Source organism: Dromaius novaehollandiae, chromosome 1 (assembly GCF_036370855.1).
Source record: "Dromaius novaehollandiae isolate bDroNov1 chromosome 1, bDroNov1.hap1, whole genome shotgun sequence".
NCBI classification, from domain to species: Eukaryota; Metazoa; Chordata; class Aves; order Casuariiformes; family Dromaiidae; genus Dromaius; species Dromaius novaehollandiae.
Window position 1 is genome coordinate 33299218 of NC_088098.1, and position 12840 is coordinate 33312057.

At 36.5% G+C, this 12840-nt stretch overlaps 1 protein-coding gene across 9 annotated transcripts in view; it reads left to right on the forward strand.

Annotated features, from left to right (window-relative positions):
• MON2 (MON2 homolog, regulator of endosome-to-Golgi trafficking) overlaps positions 1-12840 on the forward strand; it is an 86016-nt gene that overhangs the window by 39709 nt on the left and 33467 nt on the right. For all 9 annotated transcript variants that reach the window (XR_010388174.1, XM_064508388.1, XM_026092379.2 and 6 more), the window contains 10 exons: positions 2371-2475; positions 2815-2895; positions 2983-3056; positions 3135-3225; positions 4594-4695; positions 5734-5844; positions 6647-6822; positions 10135-10297; positions 10802-11095; positions 11816-12014. Coding sequence is in view for 8 of the 9 variants with exons in the window: in XM_064508388.1 (XP_064364458.1) it covers positions 2371-2475; positions 2815-2895; positions 2983-3056; positions 3135-3225; positions 4594-4695; positions 5734-5844; positions 6647-6822; positions 10135-10297; positions 10802-11095; positions 11816-12014 (1396 nt within the window). In the remaining variant the exon portion in view is untranslated. The remainder of the gene's footprint in view (positions 1-2370; positions 2476-2814; positions 2896-2982; positions 3057-3134; positions 3226-4593; positions 4696-5733; positions 5845-6646; positions 6823-10134; positions 10298-10801; positions 11096-11815; positions 12015-12840) is intronic.

Genomic DNA, 12840 nt, shown 5'->3' on the forward strand with positions numbered 1-12840 from the left:
GCAGAAAGAGGATCTGGATGATTCAGGAAAAGAAACTGGTGCCCAGATAGCAAACTTCAGAGTCAGTCTTGAATGTTGTGTTTGCCAGGCATATTTTAGCATACACTGCTTTTTTAAAATTAGAAGAATCCATTCAAATGGGATTTACATGGATGGATTATTATTCCAGAGGATCCAAATGGTAAAACTTAGTGGCAGGTTCAGTGAAAAGCTCCCTTAGGAACAGCAGTATTTGCAGTATTTGGCCTCTCAGTATTCACAGCGTTGAGATAGTAAGAAAGGCAGCACGTAATCATTTTCATTGTATGGAAGCTTCTCTATTCTTGTTAATATTTACTTGATTTTTTTTTTCCTTCCTTCTTGGAAGATGATGATTGGCTTCCCCTGTATGGAAAGAATTCTCAGTTTAGTTGGTGAGATTCACAGAATCATGGAATCACAGAACAGCTGAGGTTGGAAGGAACCTTTAGAGAACATCTAGACTAACACCCTTGCTCAAGCAGGGTTGCCTAGAGCAGACTGCCCAGTACCATGTCTGGATGACTTTTGAATATCTGCAAGGATGGAGACTCCACAACCTCTCTGGACTGGAGCCTCACTGTTCTGGTGCTCAGTCACCCTTACAACAGTAAAGAAGTTCTTCCTTAGATTCAGGCGGATCTTCTGTGTTTCAGTTTGTGCCAGTTGCCTCTTGTCCTACCGCTGGGCAACACTGAAAAGAGTCTGGCTCCATGCTATTTACACCCTCCCTTCAGATTTTTATATGCATTGATAAGATCCCTGCTCAGTCTTCTCTTCTCCAGGGAAAAGAGTACCAGCTCTCTCAGCGTTTTACCATATGAGAAATGCTCAGGGATGCACCCACTAGTTACTGACCTCCAATTAGACTTTGGGCCACTGATCGCAATCCTCTGAGCTCTGCTGCTCATGCAGTTTTCTGTCCACTTTACTGTCAGCTCATCTAGCTCATATTTCATCAGCTTGTCTATGAGAATGTTACGAGAGATGGTGTCAAAAGCTTTACTGAAGTCAAGGTAGAGAACATCCACTGCTCTCTCCTCATCTATCCAGCCAGTCATTCTGTCACAGAAGGATATCAAGTTGGTTAAGTATGATTTCCCCTTTGTGAATCCATGCTGACTTCTCCTCATCACCTTCTTGTCCTTCATGTGCCTGGAAATGGTATCCAGGATTAGCTGCTCCATCACCTTTCCAGGGATGGAGGTGAGGCTGACTGGCCTGTAGTTCCCTGGGTCCTGCTTCTTGCCCTTTTTGAAGACTGGAGTGACATTTGCTTTCTTCCAGTCCTCGGGCAGCTCTCCGGATCACCACGACCTTTCAAAGATGATTGGGAGAGGCCCAGCTAGCAATGACAGTAGCTGGCTCCCTCAGCACTCATGGGTGTATCCCATCAGGGCCCATGTACTTGTGTATGTCCAGTTTGCTTAAGTGATCCCTAACCTGATTATCTTCCACCAGGAGAAAGTCTTCAGATTGTTAAACTGTACATACTCTCACCAGTGTTTGCCGAACAGTTTACAAGTCCTTTACTTTGTTGGATGTACTCTTCATTAGCACATTAAGATATGACAAAACAAAGGAGAAATGTTTTTCTTTTAATGGAAACAGGAACACAGAGTGCTTGCTAAATATGTTGAACTAAAAATAACCTTTGCACAAATGTTTGAGGCACACCCAGTTACGCCACGATTTTTTCCACCAGGAAACAATTCCTAAAGCAAATCAAGTTTGTCAAGTACGAGAAGGTCTGGGATTTGGTTTGAAAATTCTTCAAAACTTAGGGGAAAGCTTCTGCTGTGAGTGTTCTGAAGTGGCATAAGCTGAGTGTTGTTCTGCAGTCTCAGAGCTCAGAGGTGGTCTCGTCCAAAATGGCTGTGTGTGCATGGGAAGCAGCGTTCTCCAACCCTTTGCAGGGCAGCCTTGGCCTTAGGGTATTACTGCTGTTTTCTTTTTATACTCATAATTGAGACTTAATGTTGGCACCATTTATTGACATCTGTATACTCCTTTTGTATGCTAATCCGGTGCTTAAAGTCTGTAATAATACTAAGGGCCATATGACCCCAATAATCATTTCATTCAAAGTGTGTTAGACACCTGTATGAAAACATCTGTAATTTCTGTAACACTGAAAATAATGAGACTTTTGGGGAGGAGAGAAGGTACTGATCAAACTGTATTCAACCCCAGCAAGATAAGACTGAGGAATGGAGAGCTGTTGAATTACTTATGTAAAATAGATACATTGCACCAGTGCTAATTTTAAATGTAATCTTTAAGCTATTTAGTTAAAAAAAAATTGCAATTTTCCTAGAAACATTATTATTGTAGAACAATATTATTTTTTAGCTGACTTCAAAAAATATCCAGTGTATGAGGACATTACTCAACTTAGCCCACTGCCATGGAGCTGTTCTTGGTACATCGTGGCAACTTGTCCTGGCTACTCTTCAGGTATGGTATAGGAAATAAGTGTATGGTTTCTGATGGTTTGGTTTTTTGGTTATAGTTTGGCTTTGAGTGTTTATATGAGCAATAGAAAAAGCTTTGATGGTGTTCTTTGAGTTGCCTTGAGTAAGTACTATAGTACTTCCTTTGAATTCAGTTTGGCTAGCTAGCTGCCCGCTAACTCCGGTAGTGGTAGTTTCCTCTCTGTCTGAAAAGGTTTGTCTGCTGAAACACTAATATCCAAGATCTAAACATTGCAGTGTAAATAAATGTAAAATAATGTGTTTAAGTATTTCTACCACTTTATAGAAATCTATGTTGGAAAATTATCCTTTTGTATTTCAGCATCTTGTGTGGATTCTGGGATTGAAGCCAGGTGTTGGGGGTGCCTTAAAACCTGGAAGAGCTGTAGAAGGGCCCAGTACAGTAAGCATGAGTATTCATTCTGTAGCTTAATGATTTCACGGAGTTTTCTGTTGCAATCTATAAGACAAATTTCTGTTTCTTTTTAAGGTTCTGACAACAGCAGTTATGACTGATCTGCCAGTTATATCCAACATACTTTCAAGGCTTTTTGAAAGCTCACAGTAAGACACCTCATCTTATAATTTAAATAATGTGTATGTGTGAAACTTGGCAGTGCTTTGATAGCCATTATTTTTCAGGTATCTTGATGATGTGTCCTTACATCACTTAATAAATGCCCTTTGCTCCTTGTCTCTGGAAGCTATGGATATGGCCTATGGAAACAATAAGGTAGAAAGAGTTCTTTATTTTCCTTTTAGATGTTTTTGTGAGACAGGCAGAAGATTTGTCTATTTGTTTTTTAAGCTCTGTCTAATATTAAGCCAGTAATGCACTTGATACTCTAGACTATAAAATAAGTTAAGAACCAGAAAATACCTTGTTTATAAGGGTTCCTATGTTTACTAAAACCTCTGAGCATTTTCATTGTGTTCCTGTTATGTTTTTTGTTAACTAAAGAATGCCATGTGTTTCTATTAATCAGATTACAGATAGATAAAATTTTAAAAAAACCTTTTAAATTTAGAGGTTAAGTATTTTGAATGGCACAGTGCATTCTGTGACGTGCTCAGTTTTACTTCCTTTTTTTATAATACTTTTCAAAAATAAGCAAAACAATTTTGATATTAAAAAAAAAAGCTGTATAATTCTTATTTACCTGGGAAAATGATAGAATTTCTGGCAGCTTAGAAAACAACTTTTGGCCCAGAATGGTTAAAGATGCTGTGATTGAAGAGGATTGAACATATCTTCTCTTACTCATAATCTAATCTCGGAGGAGAGTTTCTGAAAGCCGTGTTGCTTGATCTTTTACACTAGAGATAATGGTGACAGAAAATAAGTCATTTGATTTAAACACTTCTTTGTTTAGAATATCTGACAATTATAGCGTCAGTTCAATTCTTTAAGCAGAGAAAGGAAAATAAATTAAGTGATTGGTGTTTAAAATCGGTTGAAAAAGAAAATAAAAAATCAGTATAAACAGGAACAGTGAAGAGCAGATTAATTCCAGTGCAACAGTAACTTTGAATATATGGGGTTTTTTAATTGTTTTTCTTTTTAGAAGTCTATTGTAAATATTTGCATATTTATTTGATAAATGGAAATTCATATATTCCTGCAGGGCATTTATGAAGCTGAGGGAAGATAAAGCAAAAGGGGATCCTTAAATGAAATAATCTATAATGTTAGTTTATATGTAATTTCCGACTTTAAAAGTCATGATGGAAAACAAGTCTATTTTGTAGTAAAATATGTCCTGCCTCATACTAGCTTTATAAAAATGAGAGTTTTGAAAGGAATATTAGGACTCTGTCTCCTTGTTCAAACTAGGAGATACCTAGGTGAAAAATTATGAAAAGAATATTCTTCATGGTATTGTGTTGCTACCCCCTTGTGGCTTCTCTTGAAGTACTGCAGATGCTGTGAAAGCTTCCCAGTCCTGCTACTTATGCTGTGAATATTGTCACAACAGTTTATGAAATACAATACTTCTGTGCAGACTAGCTGCATCCTAATTTATAAAATATAACGTAGAGAAAGGCTCTAACATTATTTCAGTTACCTCACAGTCATGTGTTCAAATTCCATTTTACAAAGGAACCATCGCTTTTTGCTGTTGCTAAATTACTGGAAACGGGACTAGTTAACATGCACAGGATTGAGATTCTTTGGAGACCTTTGACTGGTCATCTTCTAGAGGTAACTGCTCTCTTTTATCAGTCATACCAGAAGTTAATTTGTGGTAATGAAGATCTTGTGGAAATGCATTTCCACAAGTGTAAAAAATTCTTTTTTTTTTTAATCTAAACCCTCTTTAGATATTTTATGCACTTTGCTTGTACAACTTGAATACATCACAGTTTGAATTTAAAGGTGAATTTAAATACTTAAATGCCAGTATTTTATAGCTGTTACTGACTTCATGGTGCTGTCTGTCGGTGTTATTGCCTATAAACACAGTGATAAATATCGGTTTACAATACTTCACATATGATTTATACTCAGTAAAGCACAAGAAGGTTTTATTTTGGGTTCATGTAGTACAAATAGCTAGGGAGACTTTAAGATACATTTTTTGTGCCTTTATTGGATAGATTGAAGCCATTAGAGTCACAAAACTTTTTTTCTCTTGTGGGTTTTTTTTGTTAACAGTAAATGTAAACTAATATTGTGAGTGGTCTCGTAGAAGCAAATCTTGTATAAATAACAAAATAGTCATTATTGTATTTCAGTTTCTTGAGTAACTATTTTACTTTCTATATGAAAAAAATGTGCTTCATCAGGGAAAAAAATCTTTTGTAGAATGTGGAAGGTGAAACTTGGATTTTATAGTATCATAAGGCCAAGTTAAACCTAAGAGTTTCAGGCGTGCATTAGAGTTGTTTGGTGCTTTCTAATCTATAATTATCTGACTTAGCAATTAGTACATTGACATTGAAGAATGTTTTGAATTGAACTGCTGTGATTTTCATTTTGTTTCCTTCTGTCTTTCACTGCTTCCTATTGCTTCCTTATTCAGAAGGTACGTCTGTCCAAAAGATAAGTTTTCTTTCTGACTGTCAAACCTAATTTTTATCATTTAGGGAGTTGCTGTATTTGCTCTATTATTGTATAATATTTTATTATAGTTTTTTGTAAAAGTCTGCTATAATTGAAATACCGATTTTTGTATATTAAATATATTCAAATCTTGGTTAAATAAAAATGGCCTTAAACAAAATACTGTTGTGTTTTCAGGTCTGTCAGCATCCAAACTCCAGAATGAGAGAATGGGGAGCAGAAGCTTTAACTTCTCTCATTAAAGCAGGACTGACGTTCAGCCATGATCCTCCTTTATCACAAAATCAGGTAAAGTAAGTTTATGAAGAGCTGCTTTACTTTTCTGGAATTTACAATGAACATGAAATCAAAATCTTCCCTAGAGGAAGTTTTCCACAGTTCAATGAGTAGGTGGCATTCATAAAGTAATTTTACCATTGAGTTTATAAAACCTAAAGCTGTAACATTCAGATTTAACTATTGAGAATTGCCTCATGCATTCTAATGAACTCTCCCCTCCTTCCTTTTGCAAGTGCATAACAAAGAACAGTGTTGCTTGCACATTGTGTCCATTTGTTAGAAGGAATTGTGGATCACCCTCATGAGTGCAAAACAATTTCAGAATGTTTAGAAGCATATATATGACTTAGTGGCAGGCAAAAAATGCATGTTCTTACCTTGTAAATTACAGCTATTCAATCCGTTTTTAATAAAGCATTCTAACATTTTTACTGAGGTTCAATGGATATCATTTCCAAGGCGTGTTTAGTAAGATGCTTAGTCTAGCCCTGCTGGGTCAGCATAGAATTGCATGATGTTTTTATACAACTGTGACAGCATGCTGTAGTGACATTTAGCTGGTCCCTCCCTGAAGGACCTGGTTAACAGGTGAAAAAAGAAAAAAAAATACAGGTTTCCTGCTGACATCCTTTATAAACAGTTTTTTAGAAGGGCCAGTCTGCCACTGAATTTCAGCTTTTTAGGTAACTTTAAGAACCTCTTCTTAAGACTCTTAGGTTGGTACTGTATGGTTTTACGTATTGTATATGAAAATAATAAAAGATCTGTTAATTTTTTAGCATCCTTAATGTTCTTTATTGTTTACTTTTAGAGACTGCAGCTACTTTTATTAAATCCACTAAAGGAGCTGTCAAACATCAGTCATCCTGATATAAGGATTAAGCAGTTGGAGTGCGTGCTACAGATTTTGCAAAGTCAGGGTGACAGCTTGGGACCTGGTTGGCCACTGGTGCTTGGAGTCATGGGGGCAATCCGAAGTGATCAGGGGTAAGTGATGGAAAAAAAAAAATCAATAATGATAAGAACAGCAGAAAGAATTCTGCTTTTACTTTTTTATTTTAATAAGTACTCTGTTAATAGTCATGATTTTTATTGTCATTTTTAGCTTATGAACAATTTTACTTAACAGAAATCCGGTTTTGGTTTTTTTTCCTATAGCACATGTGTTTTTTACTGAACTGATCTTTCAGGAGACTAAAGTATTGTTACATTTTGCTTTCTCCCGTGGTCAGCATGCAGTATACACTGAGGAGTACTCCTTGTGCCAATTCAGTTTGTCTCAGCCATCTGGTAGACACCTCTCTGGTGCCACCAAAGAATTCTGCATGACTTAGATGTTGCTTGAAGTTCCTCTCTTGTTTCTTTTTCTTTTTAAATCTTTGGATAGCCTCTAGTATGTGTCCTCCTCTGAACTTTATCTCTCTTTTTTTTAAAGACTTCCTTTCTCAGTGGCTGCTGCTAGAAAAAGGTGGAAGATTATTTACTTGCTGTGGGTGAATCCCTTTACTGAGTAGCACAGCTGATTATTATATTGCTAGGATACGGGGCATGAACTGGACTGATGTTTGGTGCTTAAAATCCTCTCACCCACAGGGCAAAGTGAGAGCTGAAGTTGCAAGAAGTTCTTTTGAAATTAGCAGTTGAATCTGACCCTGGAGCTGTAAGCACCAAGAACTGTACCCATACACATAGACCATATTATTCCTTCCTTGGTACTAGTCAAGACTGTGTGTGCAAGGATAGGTCATCAAATAACTATCAGAAGAATTCATCTTGGTGCATCTCTCTCCCTTCTCTCCGCCTTAGCTTCTGTCTTCTGGCCCTCTGAAGACCTCCTAACTGCCTCCAAATGCTTGAGAGATTTTGCTCTTGCACCAGTATCGCTTGCTCTAGCAGCAGTACTCACCAAAAATTCCCCAAGGATGTTAGCACTCTTGAATGTCAGCTAACTTTTTTTTTATATATATATATTTTTTTTAGTACAAATGCCATCTTAACCATGCTTCCTTTGGTACCTGCTGTTTCCACATTTGGTACAGTGTGTTCTGTGGTTCCTAGGTGCTGTCTCATTTTCGCTGTTGTTGATGGATGGGAACCAGCGCTGACGTGTTCTCAGGATAGGCTTCAGATACCTTTAGACCTCGGGTCCATACCTTGCTGGCAAATGTCTCAAGATGTTACTAAGATCTTGTGTTATACTTTAGTCTCAAATCATGTCAACTACGGTAGGAAAAAAAAAATTAAGCAAACCACCTCTTATCCTTGGGAAACAACTGAATATCTTGCTTTGCTTACAGTAGTGATCACAAGATGTGGGCACAGTTGCCATACTTCAAGCTTATTGATCATTAGACTTTCTTCACAGGTGTTTTCCATCTGGTCAGTGAATATCCTGGCTTCCAGGGTAGAGATCCATTTATCTTTCAGAGCCTCTTGCCAGGCTGCTGTAAATACAGAAGATGCTATTTTGAGCACCAGTGATATTTCAGTCGCTTCTTGATTGCACCATGCTAGCCTGCCAAGCAAAAAGAATTCTTCCTTTGAAGAATTGCTTTTCAGTGGCATATCCCTGTCTATTTTAAGGTTGAATAAAGCCATAAACGATCTTAAAGATTTCTAGAGCTAAGCTTAGGTTTCTTGCATTTGTATTTCCTTTTTGGGTGTGCATTCATAGCATTAAGAGCAATCTAACATTTTGAAGAGCTGTCTTGCAGTTGGCATTTGTGTGAAGGACTCTGAAACCTTCCTCCAAATACATAGTACTGCAGGGAACTTAGTTAGAAAATGAACTGTGTTTTGAATTTGTTCTAGTGGCCTTCCATTTGAAGATAAAAGAGAAATTACTTTCCCATTAACACATTTTTTCAAAATGAGTAGTGCAACCATACTTTCATTTCCTATCTCCTTCCCTTCTCCCTTAGAGTCCTTGAAGATCACATCCCTCTGGAACTTTGTAGCTGAGAGGGAACTGAAACAGTTTTGGGTGTGTTTCATGTTATAAACTCATCTAATCAGTATGAGGGAAGGTAGTGTATGAGCATTTCCTCCTTGAATATGGCAAAGATAAAGCCTTTGGTCTTCTGTGGTAGGATGGGTGTCTATGTGTAGTACATGTTTTTTTATAGAGAATAGTTAGTTACCCCATTATTGTCCATGTGAAGTTTCTTGTGCATTCCTCTCAGTTCCATCTTGTGTTGGCTGTTACAATACAGTAGAAACTGTTGACTCACAATACAGACCCACTGGTGATTTTTATTTTGAATTACACAAAAGAAAGAGTGGTTCTTTTATCTAGCATTCTGAAATATGTAACTAACAAACATGTATTATGAATTTTTTCCTGGAATATGTATTCTGAAGGACATGAGGTTTCTATATTACAAACCTTTGGATTCTTTTGGCGGGTTGAATATTAAACATTTTAAAAAAATTCTATAGTGAAATTTAAATGCAGCTACAGGAGTTTGCCTTCTCTATTTTGTATTATCTACACTCCACCACTCCTTTTTGATTTCTCCATTTCTTCTCTTACTAGGCAAGTTTTTTGGTTATAGATGACCATTCTGTTTGTGAGAGCTTCTCTCACAAACCTTTTCCATACTGTAGTGTTATTCTGTGTTTGTATTCAGAATCCAATTCTGAAAGTGAAGTATTTATCAAAGCTGTATTTAGTGGCAGAGATATTCAGAAGACTTTGTCTAACGTTATACTGTATTGAAACAAGAAAGACCTTATATACAAGCAGCCATTAAGTTGGTATGCATCTTTGCTAATAGGTAAAAAGACATTTTGCCTTTCCATCTGGTTGGCATACTTAAGTAATTTCTCTTTGTAACTCCTGAAGCAGGAAACTGTTCAGAACAGCTTAGTCTTTGGAAGTTTATAATGCTTAAACTTAAGCTTTGTTTTGCCTATTGTGGCTTTTTTAGAATGTCTTAGCTTACACATTCAAATTAACAAGTCCTAGAACTTCAGAACAGAGAAGCAGACTTTGCTTTAGCGTGTAAAACTAGTTGAGGACCACTGGAGGGTCTAAATTTCAACTGCACTAGTTAACGTGGACTAAAATACTTTATCAGAATTTGAAACTTCAGCTTAACGTTTTATCTCAAAAAAAAAAACCTTGTTGAAACATGTTAAGTGTTTCAAATTTATCATGAAAACTTTAAATGGATCTTTCTTTTTTCTTTAATAATGCTATCTCCTGAGGTATTGTATTCAAAAAGTTTCTGTGCTCTTGAAGAAATTTGAAATGAGTGTGTGTGTGTGTGTGTTTTGTTTTTGTTTTGTTTTCTTAAGAGAGTCCTTAATACGGACTGCCTTCCAGTGTCTTCAGTTGGTTGTGACAGACTTTCTTCCAACAATGCCATGTACTTGTCTACAGATAGTTGTTGAAGTTGCAGGAAGCTTTGGACTTCACAATCAAGAGCTAAATATTAGCTTAACTTCAATTGGTTTGTTGGTGAGTTTTATATTAACCTACAGTGATGCTGCTTCTGGCTTTCGTTTTCCTTTTTTTTTTTTTTTTTTTAATTAAAATTAATTTGTAGTCTGTTCTGCAAATGAAAGCCAAAACCCATTTTTTGAATTATTACAGAACTCCCATGCAGTCATTTGGAATCGTATGTAAACTGAGTGAGCATAGTCTGTCATCTTCAATGCTGTGTAAAACCATGGTTATGTAAAACAAATAGCACTGTGTTGCAAACATGTTCACCAATATATTATTTCTAATGTGTTATTTCCCTTTCTAGTAGTTCATGTATAATGATGTCTTAAAAGCTACAGCTAAGAAATACACTTTCTGCATCTTGCAGTATTTACATTCTGATCTTCTTCCATCAATGTATTTGATGTACTTTGCAAAATACTCCTTAACATGAAAATTATAAATGATTTATTTCATGATCATTAATAACATTAGAATATCTTTGTTGTGCAACAATGTGTTTTATTTATTTTGTAGTGGAACATTTCGGATTATTTTTTCCAAAGAGGTGAAATAATCGAAAAGGAGCTAAACAAAGAAGAAGCAGCGTTGCAGAAGCAGGCAGAAGAAAAGGGGGTGATGCTAAATAGACCATTTCATCCCGCACCGCCATTTGACTGTCTTTGGTTATGTCTCTACGCCAAACTTGGAGAACTCTGTGTGGATCCCCGACCTGCAGTTAGAAAAAGTGCTGGGCAGACATTGTTTTCTACTATTGCTGCTCATGGAACTTTATTGCAGCATTCAACATGGCACACTGTAATATGGAAGGTATAACATGAGCTTCTATTGAAGGTTTTCAGTATTGCATTCGTGTTTTAAAATAGCATGCCTGTAAAGGTTACATCAGCTGTTTTCTTTAAGAGTGTTTAGAGACAATGTATGGTAGCTGAAGTTGGCTCTCTGCCTCGTTTTTTAACAACACTTTCTTTTCTCTAGCTCCTAAAGCCTCTTATGAAACTTCATTTTTGTACCTTGATCATTTCTTTCTTACACAAACGTAGTATAAAAAGGGTGCTCCTTTCCTGCGCAGATAAATTACTCCTTCCTTTGTGTGAAAATCTGACATTTGAGGGTCGTGTGTTTGGACTGATTTGATCTATCAAATGTCCTGTTCTGGATCATGGTCGTGTTAATGGTGCCTTATGGAGAAATAAGGCTGTAGTTGAGTCGGTTGTTGCCTGTTGCATCTCAGCAATATTTGAGATCCATAGATGTGACCTTTGATTAGTACTAACGCTGTTCTCAGTGATTCTGATCATACTGTTTCTAACCCTTCTCAAGTGAATATCTGTGTAATACTTTACTAATCATTTGGCTGATTGTTACTCTTTGCTGTCGCAGAGGCTGTTCAGAATAAGGGAACTGTCCAAGTTCCATAATGACATAAACGATGATGGAAAATATGTTTCCTATTTCCTTGTTGTTTTAACATGAACACATACCTTATTTCAAGGCTTGCTTTTTTTTCTCTTTTTCTGACTATTACAGGTTTTATTTCACCTGTTGGATAGGGTTCGAGAATCTTCTACCACAGCTGACAAAGAGAAGATTGAATCGGGAGGAGGCAATATCCTAATCCATCATTCAAGGGATACAGCTGAGAAACAGTGGGCTGAGACATGGGTATTAACGCTGGCTGGAGTTGCAAGAATATTTAACACCAGGAGATACTTATTGCAGCCTTTAGGTAAAATTATAGTTTAAAATTGTTGAAAGATACAGTAATGTACTTTCAGCTTTGTATATTTTTTTCAGTTAGAGTACTGGACAAGAATCTTAGAGATGTGTTCTGTTGTGTCTCACCTCAAATATGGTGAAAATCATGGAGTTTTTAGTTCATGCTCCTTAAGCCAAAAATCTTAACTATCAAATTCATCTTCTATATCATGGTAGCTGAGATTAAATCTCACTGTTCACAATTCTAGGTACCAAATAATTTGTTTATGGTAGCCTGGTAAGGGTAATAATCAGAAGATCAGAAAAATTGTCAGAACTATTTTTCCTGTTGTCTTTTTAAGGTTACAGAATATGTGCCTAGAACTCTTCTGTAACATCAGTGTGTCAAGTTTAACAGTGTTATTAAAACGTAAAGAGAACACCTGTAAAGTCAATGGAGTAAGAGAAGTCAAAACTGTGCAAAAAAAAAAAGTCAACTGTTTAAAAAGGAAGAAAGGGAATTTCTTTAAAAAAAAAAAAAAAAAAAAAAGGCAAGGCTCATTGTGCCATGAAAGTTGTTAAGGCTATGCTCTTTCAAGTGATTCTTTTTTTCCTTCTCACTCCCCATCTATCCACTGTTTCAATCTTAGACAAAGGAGTTAGTTTGAGTTACTTTGCTGTTGTCCCTTCCCCAGCTAAAGGTAACTGAAGTGAGCTCACCTCTTCTTCCTTAAAATCTTCTGTCTCCCCTTTTGGAGTCTTTATTTTCTCTTCGTACTGTTACTTCCTCTTCTTCACTTTTTTTTCAGGTTCTGATTTTTCCTTTTTTCTTTTTCTTACTATAAAAGTGTTAGGTT